At 32.0% G+C, this 17,814-nt stretch overlaps 1 protein-coding gene across 3 annotated transcripts in view; it reads left to right on the top strand.

Moving 5' to 3' along the window:
* Positions 1-10,040, top strand: part of LRP1B (LDL receptor related protein 1B) — a 2,479,914-nt gene extending 2,469,874 nt beyond the window's left edge. For 2 of the 3 annotated variants that reach the window (XM_074215080.1, XM_074215078.1), the window contains 4 exons: positions 1,545-1,635; positions 2,912-3,056; positions 6,033-6,131; positions 8,336-10,040. In XM_074215080.1, the coding sequence (XP_074071181.1) occupies positions 1,545-1,635; positions 2,912-3,056; positions 6,033-6,131; positions 8,336-8,476 (476 nt within the window). In that variant the 3' untranslated portion in view covers positions 8,477-10,040. The remainder of the gene's footprint in view (positions 1-1,544; positions 1,636-2,911; positions 3,057-6,032; positions 6,132-8,335) is intronic. The other variant, XM_074215079.1, reaches the window with a different exon arrangement.
* Positions 10,041-17,814: the final 7,774 nt, after the last annotated feature.

The following is a 17,814-nucleotide window of genomic DNA, read 5'->3' as shown; positions in this document are numbered from 1 at the left end:
GTAGATTATTAGAATAATATCTATTGATTTCCTATGAATTTTATTGAGGAGACTCTAATCATATTCTAGATTCAATGAAGCTGATAAAATGTCAGTTGTGGTTACCATCATAGACAGAGAGAGACAGAGTGAAAGAGAGATAGACACATAGACAGCCTTCCTATTAATACTTTAGTTCACCAATGTCTTGTTGAAAGAAAAGATAATCTTTGCAATGATCATTATCACAGAGTCTTTTATAATTCTGACATATACATAAATCCTTGTCAGAGGTACATTTTGTTACGCTGAATTAAATGCCATCTGAAAATCAACAAACAGTAGGATCTTATGTTCTTTAAAACTTTTTGTACCATCATTACAAAGACCCCTTAAAGTTTGCATAGAACACTTTCATGAAGATTTTCATGCAGATGATAGTAGCAAATAGGTTTGTAATTCCTGGTTTATTATAGTATCATATTTTTTAAAGATACATGAAATCTCTCTCTACCAGCCCAACTGCCTCCTTTTTTTTAGAAATGAGGAAAACAAGGTATAGAAATGTTAAATTCAAGGTCACATACTAAGTGTATTTAAAAAAAATTGAATCCAGAGGCTATAACCCCAGAATTAACACTCTTGGAATAAAGGGGAAAGTGTGTTTTACCTTCTTTCTTTCCTTGTTCCTTCCTTCCTTCCTTCCTTCTTTCCTTCCTTCCTTCCTTCCTTCCTTCCTTCCTTCCTTCCTCTCCTCATTCCATTTTTCCTTTAATTCTTTTTTTTTCCTTGTGGGGGGGAGAGACACTGATGGTAAAAGAACCTTTCATGATCTTTTCCATTTTTCTCAATTCTTTACTTCTTTGTCACATTTTAAGAATCAGTCCCTGGATACTTTTGAAAATGTAACCTTCAGCATTACTCTCTTAAATATGCGCTTGTTTAACTAATTGAAACTCCAAAAGAATCAGGAGAGTTGAGGGCAGAGCCTAAGGAAAACTATAAATTGGAAAAATCATTAGCACTGCCCCCTATTTGTTTAATACATTTAAAGCTCACAATCTTTTTTATGATTGGAAGCATGAAATAATATGTACATTTGTAGTGATATGTGAAGAGGCAAAGACATTCAATAGCTTTTGTTGCAGGAACAAATGTAGGCACTAGTATGTATGTGAGGAAATAAATTGGAGTGTTGGCTTAGTAAAGATGGAAGGAATTATCCAGGTGGATGGTAGTTTCTATGGGGCATTATTTCTAAACTTTAGATCTCTGCTATATGTTTTCAGAATTCTAGCATGTGAACAAAGAACAACTTAGAAAACTATTTGAGGTTGGAAATACTTTGATTTATCACATAGTAACATAGATATACGCGGAACATCTGGGGGAACTGCATTCTTTCCCCTTCATTCAGAAGTAAAATCAAGGTTGTAAGTGTGTTTTTTTAACCTTCAGTGTAATCTTATTTGTACCAGTCATGGATTATATTTTAGACATCTCTGTACTAAACCTTTAAATTTGTCTATTTTTACATAGATTTTTTTTTAATATTTTTTTTGCAGGAAGTATTGCTATCATTGTTCCTCTTGTCCTCTTGGTGACACTAATTACTACTTTAGTAATTGGTTTAGTGCTTTGTAAGAGAAAAAGAAGGTAAGCTGTATTGTTCAATAACTAAAAGATAAAAGGTGAATTGCAAACATGTATGAACATGTGAATGTATATATTTATATATGCATATTAAAAAGGTCTGCTCTTTATTTTCCTTTTGATAATCAGAATGAGCAATATGTTTTTCATTCTTGATTTCAGCACTGACTCAGTCACAGTCTAAATGATAGTAAGTTGGTCAGCTCCTATTTTTAACCTTCTTGCTGGAATGGATATGGTCAGGCACGATTAACCAGTTAAATTGTCAATTAATAGGCTCCATAGAATCTTCCTTTAGATCCTTTATCAGCAAAGGATAGTCCACGAGTGATCTATCCAGAATCTTGCAATATCAGGGAATGTCATAATTTTCAGTAGTCAATCACATAAATACTGATACTTCTGGGCTGTATTGATCCATTTGAATGATTGATTATAATCAGGTTAATTTACAATGACTCTTTGACCTAAAAACTGCTAGCATGATATCTTGCATCAGTTATATAAATCTAGTGATCTTCAGATGGTTAGACCAGTAGATATCTAAGTGTATTTTGCTAAAAATCTTTACCTCAGGATAATTTCAGTTATATTTGACCTTCTGGTCAGATGTTGAGTGCCTAAGCATTCAGGCACAGAATATTCCAAAAGTTCTAGTGCAAATTTATCTTAAATCACTAACAACTTTTAAGATATTATACATGTATGTGTATGACATATATGTGCATATATATTTGCACATGTCCATGTTATCTGAGTAAAGAACTGTATAACCCCTGATAATCAGAGTGACTTATTTAGAGAGCTAATCGGCCACCACCACAAAAGTGCTCTGAAGCAAGGAAAAATCTTAGTCAAAATATTGTCTATAGGACTGCTTTAGAAGAAAATAAGAATTTGTCCATAGAATTTGGGAAAATAATATCATTCTTTTTTAATTTGCCTCCACTATTGTTTGGAAACAATAATGGAGAAAGCATTCTATTTGTGAGGTCTCTTGGAGAAAGATAATTCTAAATATGGGTGTCTTTTCAGTAATCAACTTGGAAAAACTAAGAATATCATTACTTTATCAAAATTTTAATATTATTTTTCGCCACATAGCAAATAATTTATCATTTACTAGGTGAACCTATGGTGTTCCAAAAGTTTTTTTCTTAACTGAATTAAATTATTAGATGTAAAAATGAACTCATTAAATACTTAAAATAAAATGTTTCTATATCCTGCTTGTAATATTTTAAAAGTATACCAAATTTTGTTGCTACTGTTATTTTAGGACAAAAACAATTAGAAGACAGCCCATAATCAATGGAGGAATTAATGTGGAGATTGGCAATCCATCATATAATATGTATGAGGTGGACCATGATCATAATGATGGAAGTCTTTTAGATCCAGATTTCATAGTAGATCCAGCAAAGGTACTATCATTTTCTTTAGAGGGTAAAAAAAGTAGTTTATATTCTTGGAGCCTTAACTCTTTCTATGTTTCTGAAATTAAGCACACTTTCTTTTCAATATAAGATATTAACTAGTGTTAAGAATTCTTGAGTGCTATATTTTCTTCCAAAGAAAAATTTATAGGAATTTATTAGCTAAAATTATAAATTACTATTGAAAAGAATAAGCATTTTGGGGAAAAGGATGTGCTATAAATTCATTCAGGTCACAAATACACAAAGTATTAATGTAAAATAATACCCATTTTCTAAGTATAAAGTGTAAATGTAAATTGAAACAAAAAATCACATTGAATAGTTCCAGCAAATCAAGCCTCATTTCATTCTATTGGGATAAATAGAAAAGATAAAGTTCAATGAAGACAGCAAAATAATGCATAAAAAGTGCTTCTTGGGGAAAAAAAAAGGACTTTTTTTCCCCTTATGGTATTTGGATTTAAAACTCTAATGATTATGTATTCTCAGTTGTAGGGGATAGAGACTGGATTGTGATTTCACTGATAGGGGGAATCCCTTGGTGAGGGAATCCCTTTGTGAGGAAATGCTCTCTATTCATTTATCAGTATCTATTCTGTAACTTGAAATCTGTAACTGAAAGGGTATTATATGGCCACTATGTCAGAGGAGCCTCTTGAATCCAGTCATTCCATGCTCTAAAGAGTTCCCTTTTCACAGTACCACACTGCCTCTCAATAACAATACTTATTAGCAGATAACTTTCTCTTTTACACATTCTTTCCTTTTTATGCCTTGAGAAATATCATTAATTTCTAGACCAAGACATTCTATTTTTTACCTTCTGAAATTCATTAAATCCATTCATTAGATTCATTAGATCACTGCTGGCTTGTCTTGCTTTATGGTAACTTCTACATTAGGAAAGGGAAATTGACAAATCAAATGTTTAACCAGACAACTGAGACAAAAGAAAAACAACCCAATACTTGTCTCTGAAATTTTCTTATTATTTTAAATAAAGGTGTTAAATGTTTATCCTTAATTTTAATTGTCGTGAATGGATTTCATTTTTTCCCCACACTTAATAAAAAACTTGGTCTTGATTCAAGTGTTCACTCAATAACTCTTAATTCAACACGCTATGTTCCAGTCACTTTTATAAGCCAAAGAAGCTTTGTAGGGTATAATATACTGTTACAGGACACACAGCATAACTCTTCCATGCTGTGGTCTTCAGATGCCATATGGTCAATTTTCCTTTATCCAAGTGACAAAATTAACATTCCTAATTAAATGAATCAACCAAGTGTCAATTAGTTCTATGTCCCCAAATTGAATTGAACTTGTCCTGTTGGAATGGGGCATTTGTCTCTATCTCTAAGACATTATCTTAGTGTAGAATTCCTTGTTATTGGAAGGAACAACATCTAATTAAAAATCAGTATCATTAATTATTAATTTGGTAACTAACACCTGTATTTTAGATGTGTTCAAAGTACAAATACCAGTAACCTTAATTTTTAATATTTTTGACAGAATTAGTTAGAAAGCAGGTAACCTGAATGTTTTCATTAGTTAGTTTATATAAGTAGAGAGTCATCTAAGTTACCATACTTTCTGAACTCTTTTAGAATATTTAGGGATTAAAATAATACAGTACTTATAATCATATTATTATTGAAGAATCTAATTTAGATTATTTCAGTAAGAGATAGGGTTCTAATTTTCCCTGTCATTTTAATGCTGCATTGATTAAGCATTTCAATGAGAGTTTCTCTATAGAACTGAAATCCTGAATTTGTGAGGAAGTCTGGGTAGAAGTCTCTCTTCTGGCAATTTCTCATTTACTCTAGTAATAAAAAGCTGCCCTTGATTGCCCTTTGGACATATTTATGATAGAAGTTCATAAATGAGATTGAAGATCCCCAAGTTATCAATTTATGACTTGGAAAGTGATTATCTGAACCCCAAACTGTTACCCAAACTGCAAGTGTCAGAAACAACAGAAGGAATTATACCAATTATACAGCCCAGACTCCTTGAGATAATGAGAACCAGAGAGGCAATGACCTTTAGCCTAAGACTGCAGCAAGCCAGGTCCTAATCCAATGATCTTCCAGTTATTTGAAATGGACTAGATAGCTTACCATACTCTTTATCAATCATAATTCAAGTGTTTAACAAGGTCAAGAAAATAGACTCAGTGTTGAGTTCATAGAAAATTCTAGATATAAAGAGGGAAACTCCCAACATCTTACACACACACACACACACACACACACACACACAATTAACAAACACACAAACAGATCATTTTGAAACAGAGTAACTCTTCACTGTCTCCACACACACTATATATACCCATTTCTTCTTTTCATGTCAAACTGACTTACCAAATTTTTGCACTTGATTAATTCAAACACACAGTATCAAGTTCAAGGGCAATTCTAGCTCTTTGTAAAAATTCTAATCAATCTGTTGTATCACTTCTTTTTCTTGAAAAATTAGATGAGATCTCTTCACAGAGGTGATGAACAGTTTTGGTTTGAGTAAAAACAATTCTGGTTAATAAAATGGTGGAATATTCAGAATGATTCTACTAATAGAACTTCCCAAAATGAAAAGGTTTAATTGGGAGATGCAAGCATATTATTCACAGATCTGTAAGCAGGGACATTATTTCTGGGGATGGGGGTGGGGGAGAAGAAAATTAAATAGAAAGGATAACTCTTGGAACTCAGTATCTCCAAGGGTAGGTTGGAAAGGGTAGGTATGTCGACATCTGAAGCAGCAGTAAATAGTATTATTTGAATGATAGTATAGAACTTCCCTTGATAAAGGCAATGTGCAATATTTCATATTAAATAATCGTCTAAGGTTATTTTAGTGATTGGAAAAAATGAATTTCATAAATGTTATGGGATGGGAGATATGCAATGTTTAATAGATCAGCAACTAAAATTATTTATTTATATACAGGCCAGATATATTGGGGGAGGACCCAGTGCTTTCAAGCTTCCTCACACAGCGCCACCCATCTACCTAAACTCTGATTTGAAAGGACCACTAACTGCAGGGGTGAGAGAAAAAAATCCATCCTTCCATGTCCATTCCATCACAGGGCTCCTCAGAATCCAAGTCTGGGCATTTGACTTTATAGAAGCATAGCACTTTATTGACTTTTAAATTGAAAAGTTAACCCAAATGGAGAGATTTTAATTGCCTAGCTGTTTTTCATGTTAACTGAAATTTTAAGATTTTCCATAGCTCACTAAAGAAAAATGAAATTTATACAGCATTAAGAGAAAGCTACAATAGGCATTTTCAAATATAGCATATATATTGAAAGAAATTATTTTCATTTCTTATAAATTTAGAATTTCTAGCCAAAAATTTAAAGTGGAAAAAATTAAAATGTTTAATCTTTAGTATTCATTTGCATATTATTAATATAGATTAAGTTCAAATAACCAAAGTCCATACATGCTTTATAAGAGACTCATCTGTCATTCATTTTCATATTTTATGATGTCACTATTTCTTTCCTCATTTACATCAAGTGTTTGCAATGACCTTATTGTAACAAATATTGTAGGGACTAAGCTTGACTTAAAATATAAAGGAGAGTCATTATTGCTATTATTTTCTTAAGTGAATACTAAGTAATACTGTCAAAATGTAAAATTGTATATATGTTATCTAATTGTAATATAAATATAGTATATATAGGTATCTAACAGCTACTTAATAAATGATTGGTAAAAATAAGAAGAAGAAGAACTAACATTAAAAAGTATTCACTATGCATTGGTCACTGTGCTAAGTTTTTTATAATTATTGTCTCATTAGAACCTGTGGGGTAGATCCTATTATTATAGATGAGGAAACTGAGTCAAACAGAAATTGAATGACTTGCCCAGAAAAAGTCTCAAAGCCAGCAAGCATCTGAAACTGAATTTGAACTCGAGTTTTTCTGTCCCCATATTAAGTACTCTAACCACTATTCCATTTCACTGCTGAAAAATCTATTCTATAAAGTAATTCTATAAATATTAGTTAAATTATACTGTACCTATGACTTCAGAGCTGAAAATGTTCCTGTGACTCAATTTGAATGTGTGAAGCATAATACTTTGAAAAAAGCTCAATAAATTGTTTTTATAAATAAAAGTATAAGTAGAACAATAAGAGCCTATATAGGACTACAATAGCTTTGATTGCAAAGTTATTCTTTTATAAATACAAATATCTTCCTTTTTTAATGTAATGATAAGAAAAATGCAAAATAATAAGTGACTAAGTCATTTTTCTGTCTTCACAGTTGTTGGCTGAATTTAATAACTACAGATACTATAAGTCAACAAACCCATCCTTAAAGACTGGTTTAGTGCCTCTGTCTGTATTGGTTATATAAACTCTCATTTTAGTCCCCAAATTAGTCATTAGGAGAACAAGAAAATCCCAATGGAAAATTCTGTCCTCTTAACCTCACTTTTAGCCTGTAGTTTATAAGGCTACTTCTAGGAGATAGAATATGAAGGAAAATAACAAGATTAAAGACATCATTCCATTGTTTTCAAATGATGGAGCATTTGGCATCATATTCACTAAACACTGAGATAATTGGTTGAATTTTGAACTTCAATAATGTCCTTTAAAATGAAACAGAAAATCATAAAGATGTCATTGTAAAACCTCCAAGTATTGATACCACTTAGAAAATTACTATTCCAGGACTTGAAAGATTCAACTTGTTTCCCTGATCCAAATCTAGCCTTCATACAGATTTCACAGGAACTTTGCAAAGTTTAAATTTACAAAGTATACAAATTTAAAATTTACAAAGTATAATGAACCTCAAGTTTATCTTTGTAAAGTATGAGCAAAGAACTTGTTTAATGAGATAAAAGTGACCTACTCGCTATTTTCCATACATTTAATCTCCTACTTCCATATCTTTGCATAGGCTGTCTCATATTTTCCTAAGGATTTCCTTCTCACCTCTTCTCAGATGCCCTATTTTCCATGAAAATAGAATATAAATACCATGTTTGCTGATCTCTAGCCCCACCAACCAACACTTGAAATGGTTGTGTATTTTCTTTATATTTATCTGTGTCCACCTATAAAATCATGAAATGTAAATTCATTGAGGACAAGAACAATTTCATTTTTGCCTCTGTATACACAGTATTGTGTTTTATATATATTAGGCACTTATTTTTTTGTTGAAATGAATTGGACTTAATTAAATGAAAATTTATCTCTTTCTCTTCCCTCAGCCAACAAATTACTCCAATCCAGTTTATGCAAAATTATATATGGATGGACAAAACTGTCGAAATTCCTTAGGAAGTGTTGATGAAAGGAAAGAACTTCTTCCAAAGAAAATAGAAATTGGGATAAGGGAGACAGTGGCATAATCTTCTGATACCTTTTATATTCTGTATAAATGTATAAAATATAAGGATTACTTTTGTATGTTCCAACAGTATTATAATTGTTTTGGCATCAGCATTACCTCTTTTGTTTCTCCCTCTTTGGCTTCAATTGTTTTATGAGTTTTCTGTTGTTGCTTTGTTTTCTGCTGATGACCATTGACTGACCATTTGTATGGTATTTTTACAAAAAAAAAAAGAAACTGCACTACAGTACAATTTACAACAATGCTGCTGATATGACACACCTTTGAATTTGTTAAAATTAAAAACATATTCCTTTGTAGTGTGAATATGAGCAATCTATTTTGTACGACCTTTTTTGGTTATACTTAATCAACAAAGATGATACCTGCACTTTTCCATGATATAGTCTGAAAGCTGTAGTACGGTACATCATTTTTTCTGTTTAAAATGGTGAAAGAATGATCGAATGGTGTATTCTCTTCTTTGCGCCCATTAGGATTTTACTTCAGAGCCTGAATAAAAGTATATAATCTTCAAAAATTGAACATGACCTGCTTTTGAAATCTGCCATAGATCATGAAGAGATAAATGAGGCTTTAAAATAAAAGATAAATTCTAATGAGCTGCATGAATACTGACAACTATGCTTTCTTAAATTTTATGTGCTATCCTAAACATATATGCCATATAATCAACATTTGTATTTAACCAATACTGGTAGAACGTAGCAACACTATCTTAAAAACTTTAAGACTTTCCTTGCTATGGAACAAGACCTTCTGATCTCCATTAGGCCTCTAGTACAGTAGCCACTCTAGAGCACAAGAGGGCATTACCTATTCATGTATTATGGATTCATTCACATGTCACCTGCCTTTTGTGGATGAATAACCTTTTACCACACTAGTAACAACAAAAGACAGAGAAAACATAAGCACATAAATTGACAATAGAATTCTAATTTTTGTGAAAGCAAGTGACTTGTTTTTGCCAGGCCATACATACAAAACAAAACAGCTTTTTCAGTAGGCACTGTTGATTGGATATGTTCAAGGTATATTAGGACCAATTCATTATGTGCCCCATAAAAATATTTATTGCTAAGGGACCTTAGCAGAATAGTTCTGATATAACCATCAACAATCCATAATCAAAGGTGGAAAGTGTCAAAGCTGGACTAATTACTCTGGTATCCATTTCTTTCTTTTCCATTCTATAAGAGTATATAGAGCCCACTCACTTATTTTTCCCCAAAATTTCAACAGAAAGAAGTATGACTTATTTAAGTTACATATTAAAAAGGATAGCATTTTTATACAAATATCTTTAAAGGCACAAAAGATTTATTCACATGGTATGGAGGGCTTTTTGTTCCTCTGATAGACATGACTGACTTTTAGCTGTCATAATGTATTAACATAACAGATGAAATATGTTTGTGGTTGCTCTTTATTCCCTTTGTACAAGCATTAAAAAAACTGCTGTTTTATAAAGAGATTTTTTTGTTGTACTATGTGCATGCATACTACCTATTTCTAAACTTTGCCATATTGAGGCCTTTATAAACTATTGATTTATGTAATACTAGTGCAATTTTGCTTGAACAATGTTATGCATATCATAAACTTTTTCAGGTTCTTGTTTAAGTACATTTTTTAAATTGAACAGTATTTTTCATTTTGGTTAAAATAGTCATTTTGCCTATGTTTCTACAATGAAGTGTTCAATACTTTATAAAAAATTGTTGACTGACTTATTTAAATGAAATTCTACATATTTAAGTCCTTGTGTTGGGTAATTTTTAAAGTTAAGAAACTGATTGCCTTAAAGATAATTATTAAACTTCCTGTGAAGAACAGCTCTGGACATGAAGATAACATATTTGTCATGACTTTAAAATACTTATTGTGTAGATAGAGAAGTATTCACTTCATTATACATGACATTGTCATGATTCTTATGCTAGAGCCATGCTAGAGAAGGAATATTCCCTGTCCTGGAAGTAAAAAAATTAACTATCTCTTTCTATTTCATACTTTCTTCCTTACTTTAATGTTCATCTCACCTGAACTAAATACATAGCAGTCAGAGATTTAAAAAAAAAAAAGTAAAGCACATCCAGGAAAATGTGCAAATGTATTCATATAAGCCCAACTCTTTCTCTCTTCTATCTTTGTTGAAAGCATGTTTTGGAAATAGGATATAGAGAAGATAAGGATTACAAAGATACATTTATATTCATCTCTAGATGATGGTGAGAAAAGATAGAAAAAGAAAATAGATAAATAGAAAGATAAATGCATACATGTGTCATAGAGAGTAGAAGCTAATCTTGGAGATAGGTAAAGTCATGCTTCAATTACAGATTGGTTGTGTTACCATGAGCAAGTAACTCAAACTCTCTCAGACAAATCTATTAAGTATATAACTAGATGAGATGCCAACATGCAAAGATAGTTTCTACAAAATGATATAAAATAATATATGTATGCTGATGTAGAATACACACAAATAAATTTAAAGGTAGGATCATGAAATAGCTTTATTGAGATTTTTCTCAAAAGTCATGTTTTCTTACAAAAATTCTGCATTTATTGACATTTTGAAAAAAATTAATGTCAGATCATTAAATATGAAACTCCATTCTTTTTCTTCCATTAAAGTTTCAATTTTTGTGGGGTTTGGCTTAGTCCTCAAAAGTTTAGATATTAACAAAACTTGCAAATTATATACTACCACTGCACATATTGAAATTGAAATGTGTCCCATTTTCCAAATTCCTAAAATTATGTAATACTGACAAATGCTATTATTGAGAAGTTCTCTTCTAGAAAACTGGGAACTTAGTCCTTTTCCAGTTTTGCCTAACTTTCAATGGATATTGAGTTAAAATGTGTTCTTTTCACTGCTCATCACTCTTGCTTCCCTTTTACCCCTTCTCTGCAGAGTTAATTAATTTTAACCCTTTACAATAATCAACTCAAGTTTTAGCCTAGGGAAAATATCATAGCCTCAGGTGGTTCATTTCTCTGCTATTTTATTGAGCCTGTAACAGAATAAAGTATTACTAATTCATTAACACCATCACAATGGTTCAGATCCCCCAGGTTAAAAAAAAATACTGACATTTGGATAAAGACTTAGTTCTTTGTCCTAATTTACATTTTGTACATTGCTAGAAAACATCTAGATTCTTTGTTTTAGGAAACAATAGAACATATAAAATGCTCAGACAAAAGGATCAAGCAGTGTAAATTATAATGTCTGTTATTGGGTAGACATGAGAAGTGAAAATTGAGGTAAAAGCGGATCCCTTGCAACTTCTCTCAGTCATTAAAGAGGCAACTTATAAATAGCAACTTTAGAGCAAATTCTATGTTTCAAGATGGCTGTAGGCAAGGTTTCATCTTCATTATTACCATTTCCCCCCCTCAGTTTCATAAACATAGACAAACTAGTAAAGCAAGTTATCATTTGGTATTTGCTCATTTCCAAAATATAGCTGCAGACCCTGAAAATTTGGCAATCTCTCGTCAACTAGTACAAAAGTTGATTTCAAAAATACTTTTGGCTATAGTTGCCTAAAGCCCATGTCGATCAATCTTTTCCCCACTGCAACTCTATCCTTTGTGTTTATCCTTTTGCCTGTTGCTTGTATGTCACTGGTTCTTTCCAGGTTGGTTTACGATAACCTGCATAGGGATTTTTTCCAGTGCTGATGCTTCTCGACTCTTGTCCCTATTTCTTCCTCTCAGTCCACTCTCTCCAAAACTCAATGGGAATCTCTAAAAATTCCTTGGCATGACTTCAGTCTGCATTTGGCTCAGAGATAACAAGGAAGCAAATCGTTCTCAGGGCTGAAAGGAAAATATCCCTCAGAACAATGAATTTCAAAAGATCACTCAGTTTTCAGAAATATGTATGTGTATACACATAAATATACGTGTGTATATTTTAATGTATTATGTGATGCCAGAAACTAAGAGAATTACCTGATGTCTCTTTCCTTCTCCATCTCACCCTTACAATAATTTAAGTGAATTACATTATTTTCCTTATTTGATATTTTTAAAAATCCAAAAAATAGGGATACACATGTTTCTTTGTCATTACTTTGTCCAATTAAAGCAAAAATGTGTGAGAATCTCATATTGTAGCTTTTGGATAGAGTTTTTTATATTCTGGACTTCAGTTCACTTAAAGATCAACTAACTTTTTAAAAACTTAGTATATATATATATATATATGTGTGTGTGTGTGTGTGTGTGTGTGTGTGTGTGTGTGTATGTGTAGTAGGGTAATATGGGTCCATTAGAATGGAGATCTCCATATATAAATGTTGAACTCTTCTATAATTTATCCATTTGGGATACTGAAAAGTTAATTGCACAAAGTCATACAGGTAGAATATATCAGAAATAAGACATAGATCCAATTATTTTCAATTCTGACTGGCCTCCTATCCACTGTACCACACTGATTCTCCACATTCTTAATACTATACTATTAATGAATTATGCCATGGAGTCCTTAATCAAAGATGATCATTTGGCATTTAATGTGTTATGATGTGAAGAGACTCAAGAATTCTCTAAGATCATTATGTTCATTCACTTCTTCCTCCTTTTCCCAATGGATCTGCTTTCTTTTTTATGTATTGATAGAAATAGGTTTGGAAGAATATTTTTAAAAGATATGCCATTTATACTTGGTAAAGTTTGTTTTGGGGTAGTTATTCAAATGATGATATCTAAATATCTTAAGATGAATTCTTAATACTCAACCTACTTGTCAATCTCATGTTATAGATTTATACACATCTATTTGCAGGGGGCAAAGCATGGAACTGTGTTCTCTGATTCAGTCATTCCTTATAATGAATATTATCCCTTTATAACTGTAATTCACTTTGAAAAATGGACAACTTCTATACAATCCTATTTTTTTGTACCAAGAGAGATCAAAAATCCTGAGAAAAAAAATGCTACTAAATAGTAAGATTATCCAACTGATAAATTCTCTGCTAAAATTTTTGCCATTCCCTCTAATGGATGATCTGTTCCTTCAGGACATGTCTACAAGATATTTGTTAAGGTAAGTGATGCAGTGCTATTGCTTTAGTCATTTGTTCACTACCATGTAATTTTTTAGCTGCTGTTTCTTCTGCAGTTAAATACATAAATTACAAGGCTTCTAAGTTGATTTCAAGTTTATTAATGCACTGGTTGCTTTCAGACCTGGTAGCTTAACTATTCTGGCCATTTTAAATGTAATGTTGATATACCACATGCATCTTATTGACACCAGTATACTAAAAGTTCATAAGTGAGGAAATAATTTCCCACAAGAATAAATTGTAAATATAGTTGAGAATTAGAGCTAGGAGTTTAAAGTGAATAGATATGGTTTAAAAAAGTATACTGAATGCTTACCTTTGAAAGTAAATTGACTGATGAATGACATTTCTCATTGGATCATTTCTTTTTTATTTTTAATTTTATTGATATTTCTTGTTTAGATTTTCCATTTTAAATTTTCATTTTCCAATGTATTGCTTATCCCCTCCCTAACTCAGTAAATTATCCCTAGTAATCAAAAATTAAAGAGGGAAAAAATTCAAAATTGTCCAAACTATCCACTGAGATTATTCCATTCTTTGCTTTAAGTAAAGCTCTTTTTCCCTGCATCATGTAGCTCTATCACTAAAATTTAACTTCTTTTATTCTGGGATGTGTGTGTTTCATAATCATACCCTAACATCATACACACATCCCAGAATAAAAGAAGTTAAATTTTAAATTTTAAAGTGAAAATTTTAAAGCACTATATCAATACTAGTTACTTAATTACCTCCACTCTATTAGAGTTCTCTTGTGACAAACTAAACCAAGCAAACACATATCCATGTATTCTCAAAGAGAATAGCTTTAATTTTTTACAGATACCTATTCTCATCTAACCTGTTTGCCTATGGATATATGGAAGCAAATAATGGTTCTCAGAGCAGGATCTACCCATTCCCCTGCTATGCTGGCAATGCTATTTGCTTCATTGCAGTGGAGCTCAGGCTCTTCCACTGGTTTTCTGAGATGGGGCTTGCTACTGAGGAAGCTTGGAATGTTTCCAGTCCTAGACTTTGCTCCTCTTTTACCTTGGTAATTATGGTCTTTTCTGTCAACCTTCTAAGTTTCTTGGGCCAAAGATTGTTTCAGCTTGTCTTTTTGCTAGTTTTACTGTTCCAGGATTTGTTTAGGGTGCTATTTTATGGTTGTTTGGAGATGAATACAGAAGACTTATGGCAATTTTCATCTTATTCCACCATCTTGGCTGCTGAAAAGCCTAAGTATGATATTTTTAAAACATATAATGAGACATAATAAACTCTGATTCGTCCAGGTATCTGTGTTTTATCATTATCATTTATCACTAACCTTATCATTATTAAATTTGCTACTATTCTGCAATTTCAAATTTCAGAGTTCACTTGGGGCATTAAACATTAAGTGACTGCCCACACAGATAATATGTATAAGCAGCAATTCTTGAACCTAGGATTTTCTAACTCAGAGAATAGCTCTATCCACTCTATCAAATGAAAAGGAAAATACAAACATTGACTAGATAATACAGTGGACAGAGCACTGGAGAGTTTGGAAAACCTGAGTTCAAATCTAGCCACAGATACTTGGGCAAGTCACTTAGCTTCTATTTGTCTCAGTTTCCTCGACTATAAAATAGCGATAATAGTCCTATCTCCTAAGGTTTTTGTGAGGATAAAAGGAGTGACTAGCTGTGCTTTTCAAATTTTAAAAAAACTACTTGAATGCTATTGAATTATACCTACTCTGTTAGCATTCTCCTTTGGCAAAGTAAAATAAGTTTAACTAATATATAAAATTGCATTGTGTGTTACCTGTATAGGTTATATGTGTCTATATGCATCTGTCTATATGTGACTTGCATGTACGCATAGAGTGATACCTCTACCCACTTTTCTCCCCCCCCCCCAAAAAAAAGAATGTTTCCTGCCCCAGAGAGGAATCAGGAGGTTGAAGCCAAAGGGTGATCACTCTATCCAATCAGTCAAATGTTCTCCTTAAAGAAAGGATAGTGGTCTCAAATTATATCAATGTGACCCCATAAACATGATTATTCTACGGAAAATAATTTTTAAGTTCAAGTTGAATTCTTGAACTCCCTTAATGGGATACACACACACACACACACACACACACACACACACACACACACAATGGTTTCTCTCCTTTGAAAAATATTATCTCCATAATGAACACACCTAACAAATAGCACATAAATCCATTTATCCAAATAAAGAGCAAATAAAAAATAGAAAATATATAGAAGAAAATGTACCAAATGACTCAGAGTGAATGAGCTGTCCCATTGGAAAATAGGTATTTCAGCTCAAATGAGAAAGAGTCCCAAATTTCACCCTAAAGGAAAGTTGTCTAAAATTATAAAGTGCCGTCTCTTCTGTCTGTTAATTCCCTCCCCTTTCTTTTTTTTTGTGAGGCAATGGTGTTATGTGACTTACCCAAGGTCACACAGCTAAGTAAGTATTAAGAGTCTGAGACCAAATTTGAACATGGATCCTCCTGACTCCAGGATTAGGGCTCAAAATACTATGCCAACTAGCTGCTCTTATCTTTTTCTTTCTTCAGAGAATTTCTGAAGAGAATTTTCTATTCCTGAAGAGAATATAGGATTACATTTCTACTCCATCAAAGCAGGAAGTCAGAAGACTAAACTCTCTTCTTTCACAAGAGCTTCCAAATATTTTTGAAATCATCTATTTCTTCATTCCTTCAGCATAAACACATTTATATACCACAACTTATTCATTAATTTTTAATTGATGGATGAATGTTATTTGTTTCTTTGTTTCCTTTTTTTTTTATTTTGGTCAAGTCTACCTCTCACAGAAAGGAACTTTGAATAATCAATTTCCACTGCTGAGGAGATAGTCATACTATTGGCCTTTGATCCAAGGGTAACACCAATAGAGTGAACTTAACTAAAATTTTATATAGCATCCACATTTGTAGCCCTGCCTCCTCTTCCTAAATTTTTAAAAAAATTATCAGAAATATAATTTCTCTGCCTCCCACTCCCCTGAAGGAAAAAAAATTCCTTCTTACAAGCGCAAATAGTCAAATAAAAATAAAACTAGATATGTACACAAATACATGGATAGTAATAATATTGATCATAGTTCTTACAGCTTTCAAAATTGTTTATTTTTATGTATTTGCTGTTACATAAACTGTTGTTTTGGTCCTGGTTATTTCATTCTTCATTATTTTCTAAAAGTCTTCAATCTTCTCTATTGATGTTATAGATTGTATAAGTCATTCTAATTCTGGTTGCATACTTTTTGAAATATCTATTTCCTTATTTATTATAACAATAATAATCCATTATAGTGGTATGCCACAACTTATTCACTGTTCCTCACTGTATATCCCTTTACTTTCTTCTACAACTATTTTTTCTACAATAAAAAAACTGCTATTGCTACTTTTGTACATATAAAACCTTTTCTTACATCCCTCTCAGATATAGACTTAGGAGGGGTATAATTTGGTGAGAGGGTATGCATTTCTAAATAAATTTTCCTGCATAATTCCAATTTTTTCCAGATTGTTACTGATTCATATACCTTCCAACAATGAAAGCATCATTATGTGTTTTTAACAAGAAAAAATAATTTTGAAAAGAGTTGAACTATAACAAACAGTAAAGATTCAATTTGTCCTCCTCATTGACTATCCAGAAGTACCTTTTATAAATGCAGGAATTTGCAAATGAATACTATATTCCACTCCTTGCCATGGGAAGTAACTTTTCTTCCCAATTTTACTGAAATTTATTCTCTTTTCCATCTATGCTTCAAAACGCAAGACATTGACCTTAACTCTGAAACCTAAAACTTTTTTTCAATCATTTCTTCATTACTATAATAACAACAGGCTTCCAATCCCTGAAAACAATGTCATCTTAAACCTCTATCCCTAATCTTTAATCTAGAATTGAATGTTAGGACTGGAAGGGACTTGATTTAGGGGATTGCTTTCATTATTAAAATACAGAAACTCATTTCCAGAAAAGTAAAGTGATTTGCCCAAAGTTGAATATCTACTTAAAAGCAGAACTGACCTATCCTAAAGAGGTTGACAAGATAACTTATTCTAAGTTCTCTTGAATATTGTTTTCTGTGGATACTCCTTTGCAACATATGAAACTGTTAAGCTACAAATCAATGACAAAGAGTAGAAAACTAAAGTTATAATCACCATTTCTACAGCAGCTTATTGGGTTTCTCCAGAAAAGATCAG

This window comes from Macrotis lagotis, chromosome 1, assembly GCF_037893015.1.
Source record: "Macrotis lagotis isolate mMagLag1 chromosome 1, bilby.v1.9.chrom.fasta, whole genome shotgun sequence".
In the NCBI taxonomy this organism is placed as follows: domain Eukaryota; kingdom Metazoa; phylum Chordata; class Mammalia; order Peramelemorphia; family Peramelidae; genus Macrotis; species Macrotis lagotis.
This window is presented reverse-complemented; position numbering and strand designations above follow the sequence as displayed.